Source organism: Carcharhinus amblyrhynchos, chromosome 5, assembly GCF_965287045.1.
Source record: "Carcharhinus amblyrhynchos chromosome 5, sCarAmb.v2.hapA, whole genome shotgun sequence".
NCBI classification, from domain to species: domain Eukaryota; kingdom Metazoa; phylum Chordata; class Chondrichthyes; order Carcharhiniformes; family Carcharhinidae; genus Carcharhinus; species Carcharhinus amblyrhynchos.
Genome location: NC_137328.1, coordinates 32,933,889 through 32,954,824, shown reverse-complemented (window position 1 = coordinate 32,954,824; position 20,936 = coordinate 32,933,889). Strand labels below are relative to the sequence as shown.

The window sequence follows — 20,936 nt, the reverse complement described above, 5'->3', positions numbered from 1 at the left end:
TACTTTTATATTCAATCCCCCTCTGCACCGTGGGTGTGAAATGGAACCATGTGCTTACTTCCTGAAGTGATGTTTCAATTCAGAACTTGACTGAAAGTGCAACCAAGCAGATAACATCTCAGAAATTTAATGTTGCAACAAAGTAACCAGGACTTTGATCTTACTTTCTCCTTTCTGGACCAACTTCATTACATCCTCATAGGTCACAGCTAATTCTTCAGTCAGACCAGCAACATAAACCATTCGCTGAAAAATAAGTGAAAATAAATTTTAAAGAAGTGCTAACAAAAGGCGAGGAAGTATTCTCTTTGGTATATTAATTATGAATACATTAAGTAAAATGCTCAAATCAGTTTAATATTAAAACTAAATTAAGAAATTTTACTCCTAAGTGTTGAGTCATAAGCACACCCAATGGACAGAGGATGTAATCAGCAAACAACCTACAGCGAAGGGAAGTGAGACCAGAACAGGCTTGCTAGTTACTTTACAAAACCTTCAAAGAAAGATGAATTCACCTGTATTACAAAAATACAGATATAATTTAGAAACAATTATTAACACACTTACTTCCATATCTTCTCTAACTTCCAACGGTCTTCTTTTAGGACCAGCAAACAAATCCGATACAGACTCATTATAAATTTCCATGTAAGAAACTCGCAACAAAAATTCTCTGTTGGGTGTCTGGGTAGGTAAAAAACACAAAATTGTAATCTTTCAATTGCATGAGAACTATAACAAGAGAGAAGCAAATTAATATTTATAAAAGCAACTTATTACCAAGTCAAAGCATTCAGAGAATCATAATTCATTCTTCTGAAGGAACAGATCTGAAAAACCAAGGCTGACAGGTCGGGCATCTTGCAATACTTACTTATTCAGCCTGATGAGTCAGTACCAAATTCTCTACAGTTTGGCTAATCCACTACCTAAAGTCTTGGCAATATTTTCCCTTCAGGTGTTTAACCACTTGAATCTGCCTCTACCACCCTTTCAGGCAGTGCATTTGGATCATAATCACCTGCAGCACAAAAGATTTTCCAACCACTTTGAATCTGTCCTTTGGTTCTTGAGTCTTCAACCGATGAGGATAATTTCTCTCCGATACTACATAGGTAGGACTTTGAACATCAAATCTCTTAAATCTGCCCTTTAATGAAAAACCTTTGTACCTTTCCTAAATGTGGTGGACACAATACTATAGTCAAGACCAAGCCAGTGTTTGGTATGGGTTTCTTGCAGCTTCCTTGCTTTTGTACTCTACATTTGCAAAACCTTTGATCCTGTACAACTTTTATCCACTTACTCAACCTGCCCCAACTTCAACAAATTTCGTACATGTATCCTCAGGTCTCAGTTCTTGAAACCTTTTAATTTGTTCCCTCTTCTAGCTCTTCCCATTGAAATGTTTGTGCTTCTCCATATTAAACTTTATCTGGAGAGACTAGTGTTGTACTGGGTAAAGCACAATGCTTTATCTGCCAAGTAGTCAACCATTTGTTATATGGCATGGACTGACTCAATGCAATTGTCTGTAGCCTCTTCTGCTGCAATTGTTACCTTGGGGATCTCATGTATGGTCGCAATGTGTTGTAGTGGCAACGTCAGTCACCCAGAGACCTAGGGATATGGATTGTAATCCTACTGCTGGTGGAATTTAAGTCTGCCACCACTGCTCTGGCCTACATTAGACTCCACACCATACTCTGACCTCTCATTCAAGTTCAAAGGCAATTAGGAAGGGTCAACAAAATGACAGCCTGCATCACTGGCATAAAAGAACATACCTATGCAATGAACAGGTGACTAATTGCATGCAGTTAATTTGTTGCAGGTTGGATGATTGACTTCTAATAATGCAAATACGCCTGCTTCAGATGGCTGACTGGCAGGATATTTGCATTTGCTCCAACTTTGATTTTGGCTGGGAGAGTGTTTGTCACTTTTCTTGGAACATGTTGTTGTGGGAAAATCACCTCTTGGAGTCCGATTTAAAGATTCCACATGCAGTTTATCGGACAAAGTTTTGGGAGGAGAGCGGGGCTCTCCGCAGTGTTCACAGTCACCTTCTCAACTTTAAGATGGCAGCTGAGCTTCTTTTATACATTTTCAAATAGTGGACAAGTATGGACATTAGCAGTTAGCACATCGTTATACATTCATGCCCTTTTTTAAACGACTGATCTTGTTAATAAAACTCATTGTTTTGGTTCTGCCTTATCTCAAGCTAAGGTGATCATCTAGGCCTCAGGGTCGGATTTATTTCCTGAAGTAATTAGACACTAACAGGATTTAACTCGTTGTGCAACATCTGTGCCTAAGTCAGCACATCTTAATGTCTTTTCACAGAGTCCATTTTGTGCCAAGTAACAATCTTGTATCTTTTAATTTTGGGTTTATGCCAACAATTCCCCTTTTTGGTCAGGATTATGCTCTAATAATCCGATAGACCAACAATAGCAGCATTGTGGGTCTGGCAATTGATATGCCTGACCCGTAACCAACAGGTCACACGTTCACAGGTAGACTTCCACCTTCTTGTCCTTTCCTTCATTGTCATCATCTTCCTCAGTGTTTTCAGGTGTTCACGTCAGATGTTCTTCGGTGATCACAATGGTCCCGGCACAATCTGAGTCATCATGACTTTACAGCAGACATGAAGACATCCGACAATCAGGCAACAATCAATTATTATTGCAATGAGAATAATCAGTCCATGCATTAAATAAGACTTCCCGGATCCCCCCAAGTAACAATTCAAGCTAGCTATTCCCCTTCTTGGGGCCTTGTCTAAAGTCATCAAGCTTCTTTGTTATGTCATTAATGACTTGGATGATGTTGTAGGATTCATCTGTAACATACATTATACATTTGTCTCCTATTATTGTGCATACTCGCCCCTGTTGGGCTAACTGATAATCTACGGCATAGTGGGTCTGCTGTGCGTACAATCTTAATTCAGCCAGTTCTCGGTTGACAGCCTCCAGTAGATGTGCTGTTTCCCAGGATGATTAATCCACAGATGAGATGGTTTCGAATTTTGGCACTAATTACTCCTGCTGCTCCCCCAGAAACAGGGCCCCAATAAACACGTAGCCAAGTGATGATCCCAGTGTGACCAGGACCTCCCAATCGGCACAGAATTCCTTGCTGATGGCCTGGGTCACTATCTTTCTCTGGATATGCCCTTTTTGAGGGCATGGAACAGAAAGTGGTCCTATTGTTCCTACTGCAAAGAGGATTGGGGGGAGGGGGTGATGGTTGATGTTGCCGTCGTGAAGGTGCCGTTGAGGAACACAAATCCCTTCTTGGTTCAGTAACATTTAATATCCTGGTTATTGGTCTGTACAAGCTGCATATACCGGCAGTTGCTTGGTTCACTTGACTTTCTGCCCGATCCTACCAATTGGTAAGTATCAAACGGGTATGTCCGTGTGGCTGACATGAGTTCCATTACACTGACCACACGTGAGTTGCCTCCCTGCAGTCACGTTCAGGCATCTTTGCTCGTTACAGATACAAGAAAACTGGCCTCCGTTTACCTGACAGCACTGATGGGCACACTGCGTCTGTATACAGGAAACATTCTTGGGGACCAAGGCATATGCACACCCTCATCCCTACCCCGAGAAGCAAAGCATCTGAGCTTACTCTTCCTCCCGCTCCCTGGAGCCCCCTACACACAGGATCTGTGGAGTTTATTACTTCCACACATCTTCCCTGTATACCCCTTTTATATTTGTATGTTTGTCCTTTACAAGGGTGCGTCCGAGGTATCTGCCGTCTACAAGTCATGGGGCGTCCACCCAGGGGTGGCCACAAATAGGGTCTCTACAGATTGGGCTAGTGGGCAACACACGGTTTGATTACTGTGTAAATGTACATGAGCCTTGTAGAATAATTTATCTTCTAGTCCTGTCAATTTTACTGCTTCTCAAAGGCTGTCTTGCCAACCCAAAGGCATCAGTTAATCTTGCTTGTAGTCGTCAACTGTTTTGGGGAAAGCACTCTGGTCACTTTACGGCTTACTTGCTAATATCACTCATTTGTTTCTTTGTATAATTTCAGCTGGGTCCAATGTTTCCATACACCTTTCCCCCTTATGTCCAGACAGACACAAGTAACTTCACTAATTATGATCTCATATGGCCCATTCCATTTTGGTGCAAATCCTGGTTTTTCAGGTAACATTTTTACCGTGACGCAACTTCCCACTGTTGGGACGTCAGAGAGCATTTCAAGCTCTCTCTGTGTCTCTTTCTTCCTGATTATCCCTTAGTAATTTACGCATCCCTTTTAGTTGGGCGCTTGGTTCCAAAACATATCATTTAATTTTATCTTTTAGTGGGCTTACATCAGCCCCACTTGTTACGATGCTTTCCGGTAATTGCATCACCCTTCCTGTTGTAAGGGGTTAGCCCGGTTATCCAGTTTGTGGTGGCTCTTAGCCTCATCAATATAGTAGGTAATACTTCTGTCCATGTTTTTCCTGACGTTTGCATGGCCTTGGCCAAGGCATTCTTAAGGATTCTACGCGTTCCACCATTCCAGAATTCTGCAGGTGGTAAGGGACGTGAAATTTTTGTTTTATTTCCATCAGTTGGCACACTGTTTTTAACCACTTCTCCGGTGAAGGGTGTCTCTTGATCCAAATCAATTTGTATGGGTACTCCCCATCTGGGGATTACCTCCTCCACCAATATTCTAGCCACTGTGGTAGCAGTACAATTTCTGGGAAGGAATGCTTCTCCCTACCCAGTAAATTTGTCCATGACAACCAAACAACAGGTTGTGCCATGGGACTGTGGTAGTGGCCCTGTGAAATCTATTTGCAGATGTTCCCACAGCCCCTTTTGTCAGGGCTGGTGTCCCATCTTAATTGTAATGGGTAGAACAGGGTTGTATTACACGCATGTCACACATCGGTGACAATGTCGGGCTATGTTCCTCCCCATTCCTTTTCACCACTATTCTTTTCCTAAACTACTTGCCATGGTCTCTCTTCCCGCATGTGAGAGTCCATAGTGTAGTTCCAAGAGGGTGTTTTGTATGCACTCTGGTGCCATTACCTTGTCCTTGTGTCTCCAAATGTTATCAGTCCCTCTGCTCACTCCGTGTTTCCCACTTCCCCTTTCAAGGTGCAAGTTCCAAATATCTATTTTGTCTCCTGTCTGGCCTGTTACTGCTATTGGCAGCTTGCCAACGGCCTCCTCTTCTAACACTAATTGCACTGCTCCATCTGTGGCTTGGTTCCCTTTGTAATTTAACCCATTGGGGTTAACCCTTTCTGGTTCTTTCTGATGTGCTTTGATTTTTATTACTGCCGCTTCTCAGGGTTTTTCGCTGGTCTTTAGTAATGTCTTGATCCTTTGTTGGTGTTTAATAGGGGTCCCTCCCATGGTTATGAACCCCCCCCCCCACCCCATGATGTCATATAATCGTGTATTTCCCCAAAAGTGTACCTATTAGTATATATAATTTAGTCTTTCCTTCAGACAATTCTGGTGCCTTTGTGAGTGCCACTAGTTCTGCCACCTGTGCGGATAGACCTCCGTCAATTCTTTCTGACCTTACCGTTTCCAATCTGAGATTTACCACTGCCCGCTTTGTCCAGGTTGATCCTTCCACATATTTACGTGAGCCATCTACAAAAAGAGTCTCTTCAGATGTTGCTAAAGGTACATCCTTTACTCTACCTTCTTCTATATCCATATTTACATCTCCAGTTATGTGGTTCTCCTGTATCCGAAATTCTTTCTGCTGGGTTATCTCCTGTGTCCCTTACTGTTATAACTGATTTGCTGGGAGGTAGGAGGATAGTTTCCCATTTAGCCTTTTTCATGTTAGAGATGGAGCTTAACTTTTCTATATTTAGCATTTCCACCAAGGTGTGTTTGATGTGAAGGATTATATTTCCTGTTATTACCATAGGCTTGCTAACCTTTAAGGCCCAGGTGGTGCAATCTAAGGGAGCTGTGCACCTTGGCAGCCCAGTTACTGCCAGCCCTTCTGCTGTTGAATACAGGTCTGCGTTTAATCGCCACAATCTTGCATTACTACTGCAGAGTAGAACCCCTCCCCTTCGTTGTTACAGTGTATTGGAAATCTTTATTGGAATCTGGTAATCCCAGTCTGGGGGCTGATATCAGTTCTGTCTTTAAATTATAGGCCTCTTCTTGCCAAGGTCCCCATTCTATAGGGTTTAGAGCTGCTTTCCCCCTTTAACTAGCCTCTGCCAATTTTGCAAATCCTGGGATAAAACTTCAGCTACACGTGGGCATCTCTTTAAGCTTTTGTTAAATTAGGTACAGGACTTATGCTTTCCCGATTTGTACCATTTTGGGCTCATCTTTAACCCTGTGGTTTTCAATTCATTCAACACTAGGTATAGTGCTCCCTGATGTTCAGACTTAGATTCTGAGGCTATTAATATATCATCCATGTATTTATAGAATCAGGCTACCCTCTTCAAGTTCTACCCTGTTCAGGATGTCACTCATTACTCAATGGAAGATGGCAGGGCTATAATGGAATCCCTGCAGTAGGCAAGTCCAAGTGTACTGTTCATCTCCCAAATGCAAATTTGACTTGGGAGTCGGGATCCAAGGGTAGGGACCAGAATCCATCGGCTCCATCTAATACAGTGAAGATTTTATGCTCCAGTGACAACCCATTCAGGATTGTGGAGGGACTTGCTACTATGGGGTACAATTTGGACATGACTTTATTGAGGCTGGTGTAGTCTATTGAGAGTCTGTAACTTCCACTGGGTTTGCTCACTGGGCAGGTAGGGGAGTTAGTGATACTCATAACTTCTCTCAAGCTTCCTTTCTCCACTAACCCTTTAACTATTTCTACTACAGCTGCCTTTATGCTCTGGTCTGGGCACCTTTATCAGGTCAGTTTTGGTTAGGCCAGTGTCTAATTTCATTTCAGCTCATATGCTGGGGATGGAGGCACAGATGGCTCCAAACCCCTTTGTTTCTAGTTGCTAATCTCTGATGGTAGCTGTGGCCACCTTGATAGTTGAGGTGATTCATGAGTTTTCTGACTGTCCCGTTTGGGCCAAATTAACTCTCCCTTCCTACAGGGCATCAAAATCTCATACTCCTTTGTTAAATCTTTTCCATTATTGTATCCTTGTTATTTTTACACAAGGAATTTCATAGGTATATACAAATTATTTCTACTTATGTGTTTTGTTAGAGTTAAGGTAACACCAGATCAGTGAAAATCCTAACCTTGTTTATTTATGCACAATTGTTTGGTTGTAAATCTTGTCCAGAAGACTTAATCTGGAGGAGCCAAAAAGAGCTTAGAATTCAGGGAAGCTTAGTGGCTTGTTGTATCCTGGCTACTGTGCCATACAGGTAGTTGAAACTTATGCTTGGAGTGTTGGCTAGCTACAATGGCTTTATATTTTCTACTATGTATTAGCAGGGTGTCAATATAATGAGTACAAGTTCTGTTTGGAATGCACTTAGCATTGAAGCCATAAGCAGCTCTGCTGTGTTCAGACAGCTCAAGTTCTGAGAAATCACAGTCCATATATTTTGCCTTTATCACAGCACCTACTAATGAGCTAATCAATGGATTCTTATGGCTGTGGTTTGAGAGCCATTCAGCTCTAAACAGCATATGCTAAATTTCAAATCTGATCTTCCAGCTTGTCAGGACCCTTCTGATCCTCCTTAGACAGGGCCAATCTTTATTTCAGCCATTTGAGATGACTAAATTTACAAATCATAACTCCATCCTTCAATTAAAAACCCAAATAGTACATCTGAAGCCTTCCAATTCATGTTGGGGGGAATTATTGGTCATCTTTGATATTTCCTGTCTTTTATTAATGCTTGTGTGTGGGCAATTCTCAGGGAGATGCTGTGGTTTTTCTCCTCACCATCTTTTGTGCCATTCCCATGTCACAGTGACAGTGGACCTTGCCCTGTCCAACTCAAAGCTCAACTGCTAAATTCACCATTGATCCACTACTCCACAAATCAGGTACTCACTACTCTGGAGTACTCCCAGGTGTTTGATGCATACAGATTTTATACAGCACAAAATCTTGTCTGCAACTTTTCCTGTGATCTTTAAATCTTAAGAACCACTGCTGCTCACTATGGTAAATTAGTAAAGCAAACAAATACATCTCACAAATGACTGGCAAACTAAACACAGGTTTGATTATTTGAATGTTACAGAAATTACAGGTCTGCATAGTAGAAATATTTACTCTAAAGATTCAAGAGCTATAGTCAAGAGGAATATACAGCTGCAATTCTTTTGCACCACTACTTCTTGCACAGCTGAAGGTTTCTCTGAACTACGTTTGCTTTCATGTGGTTTATCTCCTGCTTATTTACTGAGCATATTCCCTCAGAGATATCACAACAGTTAGCACCACTTTGCACCAGATTCAAAGTATGGTTGTTTTTGTTCCAATTGCCTATGGAAGGCAAGTTTCCCCATGAGTTCAAAGCTGGTTCCATCAATGTACAGAAGATGATCTTTTCATGTGTAGAAGTATAAAGGACCTTTGTTAATAAAAATACTTTTGGGGATACTTTGACAGGAGTAATATCTAGATTACCTAATGAATGGGGGTTGGCAGGCATTGATAATATTGATCTCAAATTGTTTGGAGTGAAAACAGTGGAGAAACAAGATGCAATCTAAACATTTGAGAATCAAGTAATGATTTCAGATAAACCAATTTCACAAGTTAATGCATAACCCTCAAAGGGAACAATACAATGGTTCTGGTGAATGACAACAACAATACAGAGAAAATCATGACTAGCCAAAAAGGCTTTATTCCCATATTTCCAAATACAAACAATAATTCCAGATAATGTCCTAGCACATTTATATGAAATATAGTAAAGGCCACTGTGTTACTTACATCATTAATAAGACGAAACAAATTGCAGATTGCCAGAGGAATAAGACCAGGAGCAACTGCATTTCCCATCATTGTGTAAGTTTTTCCAGATGAGGTTTGCCCATATGCAAATATAGTGCCTATTAAATAAAAAGCAAAGAATTAAACTAACACTGAACAACATCAAAACTACCCTCTGCATGATAGGTTGTTGATTTGAATCTTACACACCTGCATTTAAAGGGAGAGTTTTACCAATTGTAACAGCAATGGTGGCAAAAGTATAGTAAATAATTTGATTTTAATCAAATGTAATAACATCCCTTCAATGTTGAAGTTAAAAATGTTCTGTTTGAAGTTTCATAGTTTGGAAGTTAAATTGTGCAGAAGTTAAAGTGTTCAAATTTAAGTTTTGTGCTTTCTCTGTATAGTAGTGGAAAATGTTCAGCTTATTGACCTTCAAAAGGTCTGTGTTATTTTCATCGTCCCCACAACATTTCTTTCAGCTTCAGAGGGTGAGCAAGATCAGATTTTTTTCCCCCCATAACATGTACCAAAGGCAAGATATATGAGGATATGCAAAGCAAATGGATTAGCAGAAGTCAATTTTTCAATCAAATGAGAAAGGATGAAAAACTGGAATTTGATTGGCAAATATGTATGTCAATGAAAGATGTAAAAAATCTTGTTCTTGATTTGCTGTAATTGACTAACTGTTGAGCTGTTTCTGAACTCAGAACTACTCTGGCCATTCTGTATTGGGCAGAGGAAGTTCTCCTTGTGCACAAGTAATTAAGGATCTGGCATTGGATGCATGATGCCCAGTGCTGTTTATGTAAAGAGTCAGCTGAGTGCCTTTAGATTGCTGTTACTCAGAACTGACAGGACTCAAGCTTATGGCTAAACTTAATACCAAAAGGCATTTAATCCAGAATCTTAAATCAATTGAAATGGTTATTTTCAGTATCTCCATTTAAAATTAAAATAAATTGAGTTAGATAACCATGGAGGGAAAAATGTCAGTTTTTTTGAACCACAGATTTATTATAAACTGAAGCATACTCACCATTATAGCCTTCGATAATAGAGCGTACAATAGAGTGTGCAACTTCATTGTAAAGTGTTGCTGTTGTCTCTTCAGCATGGAATACACGGTCTAAAACAAAATATTTCAGCGTAGAAGATCACCAACTAAGCACCAATTAAATCTGCTTGTTCAATAGCATGTCAAGTGAAATCAAGCAACTAGCAAATCAAACACAAGATACAACTATTATTTAACTGTTTGCAAGTGTCACTCAATCACACTAGGTTTCATTCAGATTTCAGCTTAGTTTGGCCTTATTGAAAATCAGTCTAATTGATGTAACATAGTAAATAAGCAGTGATGCAAGAAAGAGGTGCTGTTGGAATCAGTAGTGCCCAGGATAGTAGCTTATGAAATAGCAACCACAGGTTTATTTAACTATATTTTCATTAGTGTCAAGTAGGTCTACTTAACATGCAATGAGGTTACTGTGAAAATAAAACTTCTCTGGTGCCTCTTCAGGCACAATGAGGGAGCATTTAGCATGGCCAGTGCACCTAACTGGCCCTTCTTTCAGTCTGTGGAAGGAAACCAATGCACACAGAGAAAGCTCAGACATGGGAAGAACATGCAGACTTGGCACATTAAGTAGGAAATCAAACCCAGGTCCCTGGTGCTGCAATGCAGCAGTGCCAACCACTGTGCTACCCTTAAAGATACTAAGGTTTTGTTCATCCATATTGTGCCCATTTCAGTTAATTTCCCCAAGTTGTCCATTATTCCCATTTCCAAAATAGTTGGATATAAATCAAGGTGGGTGGCTGTGAACAAACACACTGAAATATCTGTCAAGAGCAACTACTGATTCAATGTTCAGGTTCACTGATGACTAAGTCACATAATTCTAAAGAAACTACTCCTAATAAGACTATTAAAACAAAGTCTTAAAAAAATTCTCAGGAACTTACCAAAGCTGAATGACCTTGTTCCAGAAATCTGGGAGATAGTTTGGTTGTCTGCTTTCCAATGAATTGGAGGGCCATCAACAGCCGATCCTTGTAAAGATTTCTCTCTGGTAGAAATAATTTGTTTTTTTTAAAAAAAAGGACAGATTTAATCCATATTACTAACTAGCTGAAGCATATTGGCCAGAGTTTGTAATAAATACAATGTTAATGATTGGCCTTCAGTTATTTACATTTTTCTAGTTCTCCATTGCCACAAACATCTTTCTCCATCCACTTCCCATCATTTACACTCTACACTTCAATTGTCAAATTTGTCAAAACAGACTACCAGCTCATCTGTCAAGTCTAAAAATGAGACCAGCAAGGAAAAGTTTACCCAAGAACTACTGAAATGTAGTCACTAGTAAGATCCTGAACTTCAATATTCACAAGGAGAGAGGTCACTTGACACTAGGTTAGAGTCCAACAGGTTTATTTAAAATCACAAGCACTGATCCTTCACCAGGTGAAGTATGCATCTGACACTTGGTAAACCTTCATCATACTCCCCCTATAGCAAGGGCATCCTTCCTCAGACGACACCAAAACTGTACAAGAACAAGGTGTACTCAATGTCCTATTGAATTGTAACATTCCTATACACAAATCCTGTTGCTATGAAGGCCAACATGCCATTTACCTTTACTGCCTGCTATACTTATTTTTAAGCAACTGATGCACATGTACACCAAGGTCTCATTGGGTATCCAGCCTCTCCCAATTTATACTCAAATAATCTGCTTTCTTATTGTTGCTAACAAGTGGATAACATCACATTTATCCACATTATTCTACACCTGCCATGCTTATGCCCACTCTGCCTTTCCAAATCACACAAGCATCTCTGCATCCCTCTTATAGGTCACCACCCCACCCAACTTTGTAGATAATACATTTAATTCCCTCTTCCAAATAATTAACACAGATCCAGGCTGTATTCCAGTGGTCACTGCCTGTCAATCAGAAAAAACTCCACACGTTCTGACTAATCCACCCAGTTGCATATTCTCAGACTGAAGCAGGGAGGGAACCAGAGCACCCAGAGGAAACCTACACAGGCCTGAGGAACGTGTGAACTCCACACTCCTATTTCAGATACTCCTATCCCCAAGGTCAAGCCAATCCCCAACTGCAGGCACAAATGCTCCTGAACAGCATAGCATAACCACCTTGATGTAGAATTGTACTTCCTGGTCTATATCCAGAGAAACTAATGACGATCTTCTCGTGGTCTTGACCTTTTTTTTACAAAATAAAGTTGTACTACAACCAGTAATTTATAAACATTATATAACCTCTTTGCTTTTATACTCAGCGCCTCTAACGATAAAACCGATTATCCCTTTCATTTTAACGGCCACCTTAGCTGGTCCGCCAGCTTCACTGATAAATTTGAGTTAGTTGTGACGGTCCAGAGCTCTCCTCACCTGTCGAGGGCCGGCCTAACCCGGACACACACCTGTACAGCACCCTCCTCCGCCATTCCCACACCAGCACAAACCCCACTCCCGCTCGCGCCCCAACTCCCGTTTAAAATTCGCCGCCTCGATCTGGTTGGTCAATTAGCACAGCTTGCGAGCCTGGACTGTACCACTGATGCGGAGTGACGGGGGAAAATTAATCAGCCGCTCCGCGGAGCTCACAGCCTAGTAGCCGGATCCATTGAGAGCCCATCAGAACCACCCCCCCTTCTGACTGGGCCAGAATGGAATGAGCCAACTTCCAAACTAAGGCAACAAGCCACTCGGCCCATCGAGTGTTTGGGAACAGTTGACAAAAAAATTTTGACCCGCCTTACTTTCCCACGCTTTCACTGTAGGCGTGGAAGTGTTTTTATTTCAAGTATTTTTAAAATTAATTATTTGATTTATTATTGTCATATGTATTAGGATACAGTGAAAAGTATTGTTTCTTGTGCACTGTACAGATAAAGCATACCGTTCATAGAGGAGGAAAGAATGAATGCAGAATGTAGTGTTACAGTCATAGCTAGGGTGTAGAGAAAGAGCAACTTAATGTGAGGGAGCTCCATTCAAAAGTCTGAGGGCGGCAGGGAAGACGCTGTTCTTGGGTCAGTTGGTATGTGACCTCAGATTTTTGTATCTTTTCCTGACGGAAGAAGGTGGAAGAGAGTATGTCTGGGTGAAAGCATGATTGAATCTGTGCATTCCAGATCCTAACCTTTGTGGAAGAGTTTCAAATCATGGATTTTTTAGTAATTATCTTAGAACTGCGTTCTCTGGTTCCCAGTCGTTCTGCCAATGGGAATTGTTTGCATCTAGTGTCTTGGTCTCTTCTTGAACACCAAAATCTTCTTCCAAACTTTTCTTCGAGGAAATCAACCCCAATTTCTCCACTCCAGCGACAGGCAACCTATGCATCTCAGTGGGTCACAAGTTTGAAATCAGGCTTGTTCACAAAGCATAACCCCATGAATAAGATTAAATAAAATGCCAAATATTTCATACCACATTCTAGAAAATGCTTAACCATTTATGTATTATAGAGCTTTCATCAACTTTAAATGATAAAAATAACATAAATATTTACATTTTGGGTGCAGAGGGAACACACTCCCACAAACAATGGTGTGTGCAATCAGCTGGCACCTCAAGTCACCTGTATTGAATTATGTGCACATCGTTTCAGTCATATGAGTAGGAAAAAAAACTACGTGGACAGAAATCTGCAGAATATGACAAGCCTGAACATGGACAACAGTCAATAAAATGTCTCGTGTGGCGCACTCAGAACCCAGCTAGGCCACATGTGGCTCCTGAGCTGCAGATTGCAACACTGCTTCAATCTATCCACGTAATTGAACATCTAGAGCTATTTTCAAGTAAATCTATTCAGCATCTTTTCTAAAGTCCTCACATCCATCTTCAGATGCAGTGCCCAGAATTGGACACAATGCATAAGTTAGATCAATATTTCATAAAGGTTCATCAGAACTTCTTTGCTTTTGTACTCAGTAACTTCAAAAAGATCAGGGGCCATTCTCCCAAAAAAATCCTAAGTTTTGAATTTGTGTAAAAACTAGAGTAAATCCTCCTGTTTTTCTCAAGGGGAGTTTCAAAATCAATCTCCCACTCTCTGTGCTCTGCAGCGTGAATCACACTGAAATTTCATGGGTGAGGTATATTCCCACTGGAGAGGGTGGCAGCATTGTGCTGAGCGGACCAATGACTAATGCGTATGCGCTGATCTGTTGCCGCTGAGATTTTGATTTGATTTATTATTGTTACATGTATTTACAATGCAAAGTATTGTTTCTTGCATGTTATACAGACAAAGCATACTGTTCATAAAGAAGGAAATGAGAGTAAGGTGGTGGAGGCAAACACACTAGAGTCATTTAAGAGTAACTTAGACAGGCACATGACTGGGTTGGAGATGGGTGGATATAGGAGATTGTTTTAAATAAGGGTCATTAGCATTGGGGCGTCCCTGGTAATGTAAATGGATAAGGTATGATAATAATGTTTTTTCGCTTTTCATTCACAGGTTTTAAGTCGGTCCGCCTCGTGTCCAACGAGGGGCATACACACGATGGGTCATACTGGGGCTGCTCTTGGTTGTTCGAGATTGGCCTAGTGCTTCATGTCGTTAGTGTGTGCCTAAACTGGACCAGATACTGGGCAAGACGACAGCTCAGTGACTATCGCTGATTGCTGTGCAGACACATGGATTTAGGCCGGTGTCTGTGGGAGTTTGCACATTCTCCTCATGCTTGCGTGGGTTTTCTCCGGGTGCTCCAGTTTCCTCCCACACTCCAAAGATGTGCTGTTAGGCTGATTGGCAGGAATAAATTGTCCCTAAATCAGATTCCCTCAATCTGGATGGCCATAAAACATTAGACAGGGATCGTGGGTGGAGAGGGGGACCGGTGGTGTTGAGATGGCGGCGCAGGCTCGTTGGGCCGAAGGGCCTGTTTCCCGGGCTGATTTTGTTCTTTGTTCTTTGTGGAGTGCAGAATCTACTGTTGCAGTCATAGCTAGGGTGTAGAGTGAAGGCGGAAAAAAGCCATAAAGATGGGTACCTGGCATAAAAATAGCTGTCCGGCACATAAGGGGTTAAACATAGAACATTACAGCGCAGAACAGGCCCTTCGGCCCACGATGAAAAGGCATTAAACCTGCACTGACTTCCAACTCAGAACTGACTTTCAAACACAGACAACTATTTAAAATTTAAACCACAGGACAGACAGTTAATTGAATTAAAACAGGGAACAGACGCTTTAGGAAGCCAGGCACCTTAAAAAGAGATAAAGATAACCCTGGGACAATGGGGTCTGATAGGGAGATTAAGAACAGCAACACAAAGGAACCATTTACTACAAGAAAAGAATAAAATTAAGTCATTGATAAAGAAGAAATGTACCCATTCATGGAACAATCTGATATTGAAACAATAATGGCTGTACCTGTCCATAATAATGAGCTAAGGGATGTTGTACCCATTTGACTATAACGATGTGATAATCGTGTCCAGTCCACCTCTTGTGTAAAGGGTATAAAGATGGACCACTTCTATTGTTTCATCGAGAGGAGGTAGCTGTCCAGTAGTGTGGAGTGCTGGTCCCTTTTCTCCACATAAGAACATAAGAACATAAGAAATAGGAGCAGGAGTAGGCCATCTAGCCCTTCGAGCCTGCCCCGCCATTCAATAAGATCATGGCTGATCTGTCGTGGCTCAGTTCCACTTTCCCGCCCTCTCCCCATAACCCTTAATCCCCTCTCTTATCAAGAACCCATCAACCCGCTTCTTAAAAATATTTAGCGAGGCAGCCTCCACCACTTCAACGGGCAGAGAATTCCAGAGATTCACCACCCTTTGAGTGAAGAAGTTCCTCCTCAACTCCGTTCTAAACCGCCTCCCCTTTATCTTGAGGCTGTGCCCCCTAGTCCTAATTCCACGAAGCTTGGTTAAATAAAACTGTGTTGTTGTTCCTCCAGTCTGACTCCAAAGTGGTAATTTTCCCACAACAAGAGAAAGATCAACTTAATGCAAGGTAGATCATTCAAAAGTCTGACAACAGCAGGGAAGAAGCTGTTCTTGACTGATTTGGTACGTGACCTTAGACTTCTGTATCTTTTCCCTGACGGAAGAAGGTGGAAGAGAGAATGTCCAGGATGTGTGGGGTCCTTAATCATGCTGACTTGCTTTGCCGAGGCAGTGGGAAGTGTGGACAGAGTCAATGAATGGGAGGCTGGTTTCTGTGATGGATTGGGCTAGATTCACAACCTTTTGTAGTTCCTTGCAGTTTTGAGCAGAGCAGGAGCCATACCAAGCTGTGATACAACCAGAAAGAATGCTTTAGTATGGTGTATCTGTAAAAGTTGGTGAGAGTCATAGCTGACATACCAAATTTCCTTAGTCTTCTGAGAAAGTAGAGGCATTGATTGGTTTTCTTAACTATAGTGTCAGCATGGGGAGACCAGGATAGGTTGTTGGTGATCTGGATACCTAAAAACTCAAAGCTCTTGACCCTTTCTACTTCATCCCCGTTGATGTAGACAGGGGCATATTCTCCTTTATGTTTCCTGAAATCGATGACGATCTCCTTCATTTTGTTGACATTGAGGGCGGGATTATTGTTGCCACACTAATTCACCAGATTCTCTACCTCATTCCTGTACTCTGTCTCATCACTGTTTGAGATCCAATCCACTACGGTGGTGTCGTCAGCAAACTTGAAAATCGAACTGGAGGGGAAATTCGACACACAGTCATAAGTGTATAAGGAGTATAGTGGGGACTGAGAACACAACCTTGAGCGGCACCAGTGTTGAGGATGATCGTGGTGGAGGTATTGTTGCCAGTCCTTATGATTGTGGTCTGTGAGCTAGGAAGTTCAGGATCCAGTCACAGAAGGAGGTGCTGAGACCCAGACCACGGAATTTGGAGATGGGTTTTATGCGAATAATGGTGTTGAAGGTTGAGCTGTAGACCAGCACGTGCACAGTACCCACATTGTCAGCCTGCTGATTGCTGGCTAGCTTGATTGCTGGCCAGCTCTGTGGCCCCACATCGCTGTCCCTCCAAGCTTCTCAGGGCCCAACTGCTGGCCATCCAAATGTTTCTGGGCCAGCCTTAACCAACCCCCCATCTTTGCCCTGACCCACTTCAACGTCACCCCCATTCCCAGCGCTAATCTCCCCCTGAACCCTACCAGCAGCCCTGACCTGCCGCACCCCACCCTCTGTCCTCCCTCCCTCTGTCACTCAGCCTCAGTGCAGAGTGGCAGCGGGGCCCCTCAGTCCCATCAATCGCCTCCCAGATGCCCCACCCCCAATCAGGCCCCCCCATTAGGCCCCATCTGAGGCCTTGTGACAGTGCCAATGTGCCCTCTGGGCATCGGCACTTTGCCCCTTGCGCAGCACCAAGCAGCCAGGCTCGCACTGCCAAGCTGGCTATACCCAGGGGGCACCCTTGTGCCTGACGCTCTAAGGGGGACCGCGATTGCTCACCCTCTATTCCAGCGGGGTCAGGCTGCCAACTCCCTGATGGGTCCAGAAATCCAGCACTGGGAAATGCACAGAGGCCAAGGAGCCCAATGAGGAATCTGCAAACAGCTCCACTCGAGACTCCCGGCCTGCTGCACTACAATAGTAGTGCAACAAGATGGGAGAATCCACCACCACCCCCCCTCCCCTCTGCCCCCTTCCTCCCTCCCCTTCTCTCTCCTCCCCTCCCTGGGTTCCACATGCATTTTTAACCACTTTCTCAACTTGCCCTGCCACTTTCAACAACTTGCCTCTAATTCTGGACCCTTTTATATTTGTACCCTTTATTTTATATTGTGAATTGCTGAACATATCACTTCTCTGCATTAAATTTAATCTATTTGAGTTCTTCTTGTTACAACATGGCTGTTTTATGTCCTTTTGAAGTGTATAGCTATCCTCACAATTCACTATACTTTCAAGTTTTGTGTCATTGGCAAACTTTGAAATATGCGCAATACATGCAAGTCTAAGTTATTTATATGTATACAAAGGAGAACCTATATGCATCTTTCTCCAGTTCAATTACTCCATTTTTAGTCTCTAGTTCAATCTTGTAAAGAAAAAGGCCAACCAATGCTGTAGTAGAGGCCTCTTTAATAGGCGAGCCTTCATGGGCCATGTGACTAGGCCAGAACCAATTGAGCACAAGCGCTCAAACCAGGACCAATGGGGAATGAGAATGTGCATTCCTGGGGCTGGAAGGCTTCAGTTGGAGTCAGGACATTGTTTGTAATGGACTTATATAGTTATACTGTTAAATCATTAGTTGTACATAATTCTTCTCTTTCAATAAATCTTTGGTTTTGTTAATTGTAGCCTTGAGCTACTACAATTATGGAACTTAATTCCAAATTTGCATAACAAAGTGTCTTCTTTGAAACATCACAAATTAAACTGTATTAATTTCTTGCATAAGGCTGAATGTTTTGATACTTGTTTTATTTTGTATGATAGGTCTTTGAATTTAGAGGACAGAGCTGATAATTTTAATTATGAGGGAGGTGGATGATTCTATAACGATAATTGACATCTTACATCACTACCTTAAGGCCGTATGTTTTTTGTCCCTTGTCAATTTTAAGTGTAAGACCAAGTCATGTGGTGAGATTATAACTGAGAATTTAGCATAAAATCGTATTGAGTTGACATACTTTATGCGTAAACTAAACAGCAATTTCCCTACATTGGTTAAAGTTCTTTTTTGGTAATGACAGATGAAGTCATTTAGTATCTTAGCCAGGCCTCCATGCATAAGTCTCCTTTTTGATCCTTAATCCCTCAACCCCTTTTATTCCCCTTTTCGTATTTCTGGACAAAAGAAAGTTTTTGGATTCCTTTTCATGTTAACTGGTAATCTGTTTCTCGTACTCTCTCTTTGCCTCTTTTGTTTCCTCCTTCACCTCCCCCTGATCTTGGTTTCTCTTGTATTGTCAACCTGATATTGGTCATACACCTCTTTTTTTGTTTCATCTTACCCTCTATCTCTATCATCATCCAGGGAAATATGGCCTTCTTGTCCTATATCGAACATTCAATTTCATCCAAAAAAAAATCAAAGGTGCATACCCAGATTGACATTCTGCCCCTGAAGTCCAGAGGCAGTAACTAGGTAAGTTGATCGGTGACCGGTTAGTGAGTTTTAAGAGATTTTTTTTTCTAAACTAGGGCAATAGTTTGAATTAGAACAGGGCAAGTATAAATATTGTATTAAGTTTACAGACTAACTAGTTAACCTGCTTTTTTTAGAATTCATTTGGAGGATGCGGCAGTCATTGGCCAGGCCAGTATTTATTGCTCATCCTAGTTGCTTTTGGGAAGGTGATGGTGAGCTGTCTTCTTCAACCATTACATTCCATGTGGTTTGGTTAACCCACAGTGTTGTTAGGGAGGGATACCAGGATTTTGACCCAATGACAGTAAAGAATGATATACATTTTCAAGTCAGGATGGTGAGTGTCTTGGAGGGGAACCTCCAGGTGCTGTTCCCAGGTATCTGCAGCAGTTGTTCTGCTAGATGATAACGGTCATGGGTTTGGAAGGTGCTGCCTAGGGAACCTTGGTGAGCATCCTGAAGATGGTAAACACTGTTGCCACTGTTCGTCAGTGGTGGAGGGATTTAATACTGACAGAAGGGATGACAAAGCAGGCTACTTTATCCTGGATGATGTCAAACTTCTTAAATATTGTTGAAGCTGTACTCATCCAAGCAAATGGAGAGTATGCCAACACATCTCTAATGTGTACATATGGACAGGCTTTGGGGAGTCATGAGGTAAGTTACCACAGGATTCTAAGCCTTTGATCTGCTGTGGTAGCCATAGCATTTATATGGCTAGTTTAGTTTAGTCTCTAGTCAATGGTAAGTCCCAAGATGTTGATAGTTGGGGATTCAGCATTGTTAATGCCATTGAATGTCACAGGATGATGGTTAGATCTTACTTGAATAGTCATTGCCTGGCACTTGTGTGGTGCGAATGTTACTTCCCATTATTTGTCAGCTCAAGACTGGATATTGTCCAGGACTTGCTGCATTTGGACATGGACTGCTTTGCTATCTGAGGAGTTACAAATGGTGCTGAACATTGTGCAGTCATCAGTGAACATTCCTACTTCTGACATTATGATGGAAGGAAGGTCAATGATGAGGCAGCTGAAGATGGTTGACCTAGGACACTACTCTGAACAACTCCTGCAGTGATGTCCTGGAGCTGAGATTTGTTCCTTTGTAGTTCTGACTTGGGGAGGGTGTCCTGTTTAGACAGTGATCCAAGCCAGAATCGAACCCAGGTCCCTGGAGCTGTGAAGCAGCAGTGCTAACCACTGTGCTACCGTGCCAGATGGGGATGATGGTCCTGTTTAAGCGCCTGGCGGCCAGGTGTCCTGTTTAAGTGGATAGGGATGGGGGCATCCTGTTTATGGGGATGGGGGAGTCCTGTTTAAGTGGATGGGGACTGGGTGTCCTGTTTAAGCAGGTGGGAATGAGGGTCCTGTTTAAGTGGATGGGAATGGGGGGTCCTGTTTAAACGAATGAGGATGATGGTCCTGTTTAAGTGGATGGGGATGGGGGTCCTGATTATGCGGGTGGGGTGCAGCTCTTGTTTATGGGGATGGAGATCCTGTTTAAGCAGATGGGGATGGGGTTCTGTTTAAGCAGATGGAGATGGGGGAGTCCTGTTTAAGTGGATGGGGATGGGGGTCCTGTTTACGCTGATGGAGAAGGGGGAGTCTTGTTTAAGTGGATGGGGACTGGGTGTGCAGTTTAAGCGGATGGGGATGATGGTCCTGTTTAAATGGATGGGAATGGGAGTCCTGTTTAAAGGAATGGGGATGATACTCCTGTTTAAGTGGATGGGGGATTTTGTTTAAGCGGATGGGGAAGAGGGGCCCTGTTTAAGCGGATGGGGATGGGTCCTGTTTAAGCGGATGAGGACGGGGGGGGGGGGGGGTCCTGTGCTGACAGCTGTGGCCGGGCTGCGTGGTGCTGACGTCAGTGGAGGCCA

At 42.3% G+C, this 20,936-nt stretch overlaps 1 protein-coding gene across 1 annotated transcript in view; it reads right to left on the bottom strand.

Moving 5' to 3' along the window:
* The window catches only part of cenpe (centromere protein E), a 152,388-nt gene extending 139,974 nt beyond the window's left edge, over positions 1 to 12,414 (bottom strand). The window contains exons 1-6 of the mRNA XM_080189587.1: positions 12,349 to 12,414; positions 10,883 to 10,986; positions 9,954 to 10,043; positions 8,909 to 9,027; positions 571 to 687; positions 165 to 246 (exon numbers count right to left, since the gene is read on the bottom strand). Of these exons, the coding sequence (XP_080045713.1) occupies positions 165 to 246; positions 571 to 687; positions 8,909 to 9,027; positions 9,954 to 10,043; positions 10,883 to 10,986; positions 12,349 to 12,404 (568 nt within the window). The 5' untranslated portion in view covers positions 12,405 to 12,414. The remainder of the gene's footprint in view (positions 1 to 164; positions 247 to 570; positions 688 to 8,908; positions 9,028 to 9,953; positions 10,044 to 10,882; positions 10,987 to 12,348) is intronic.
* Between the last annotated feature and the right edge of the window lie 8,522 nt (positions 12,415 to 20,936).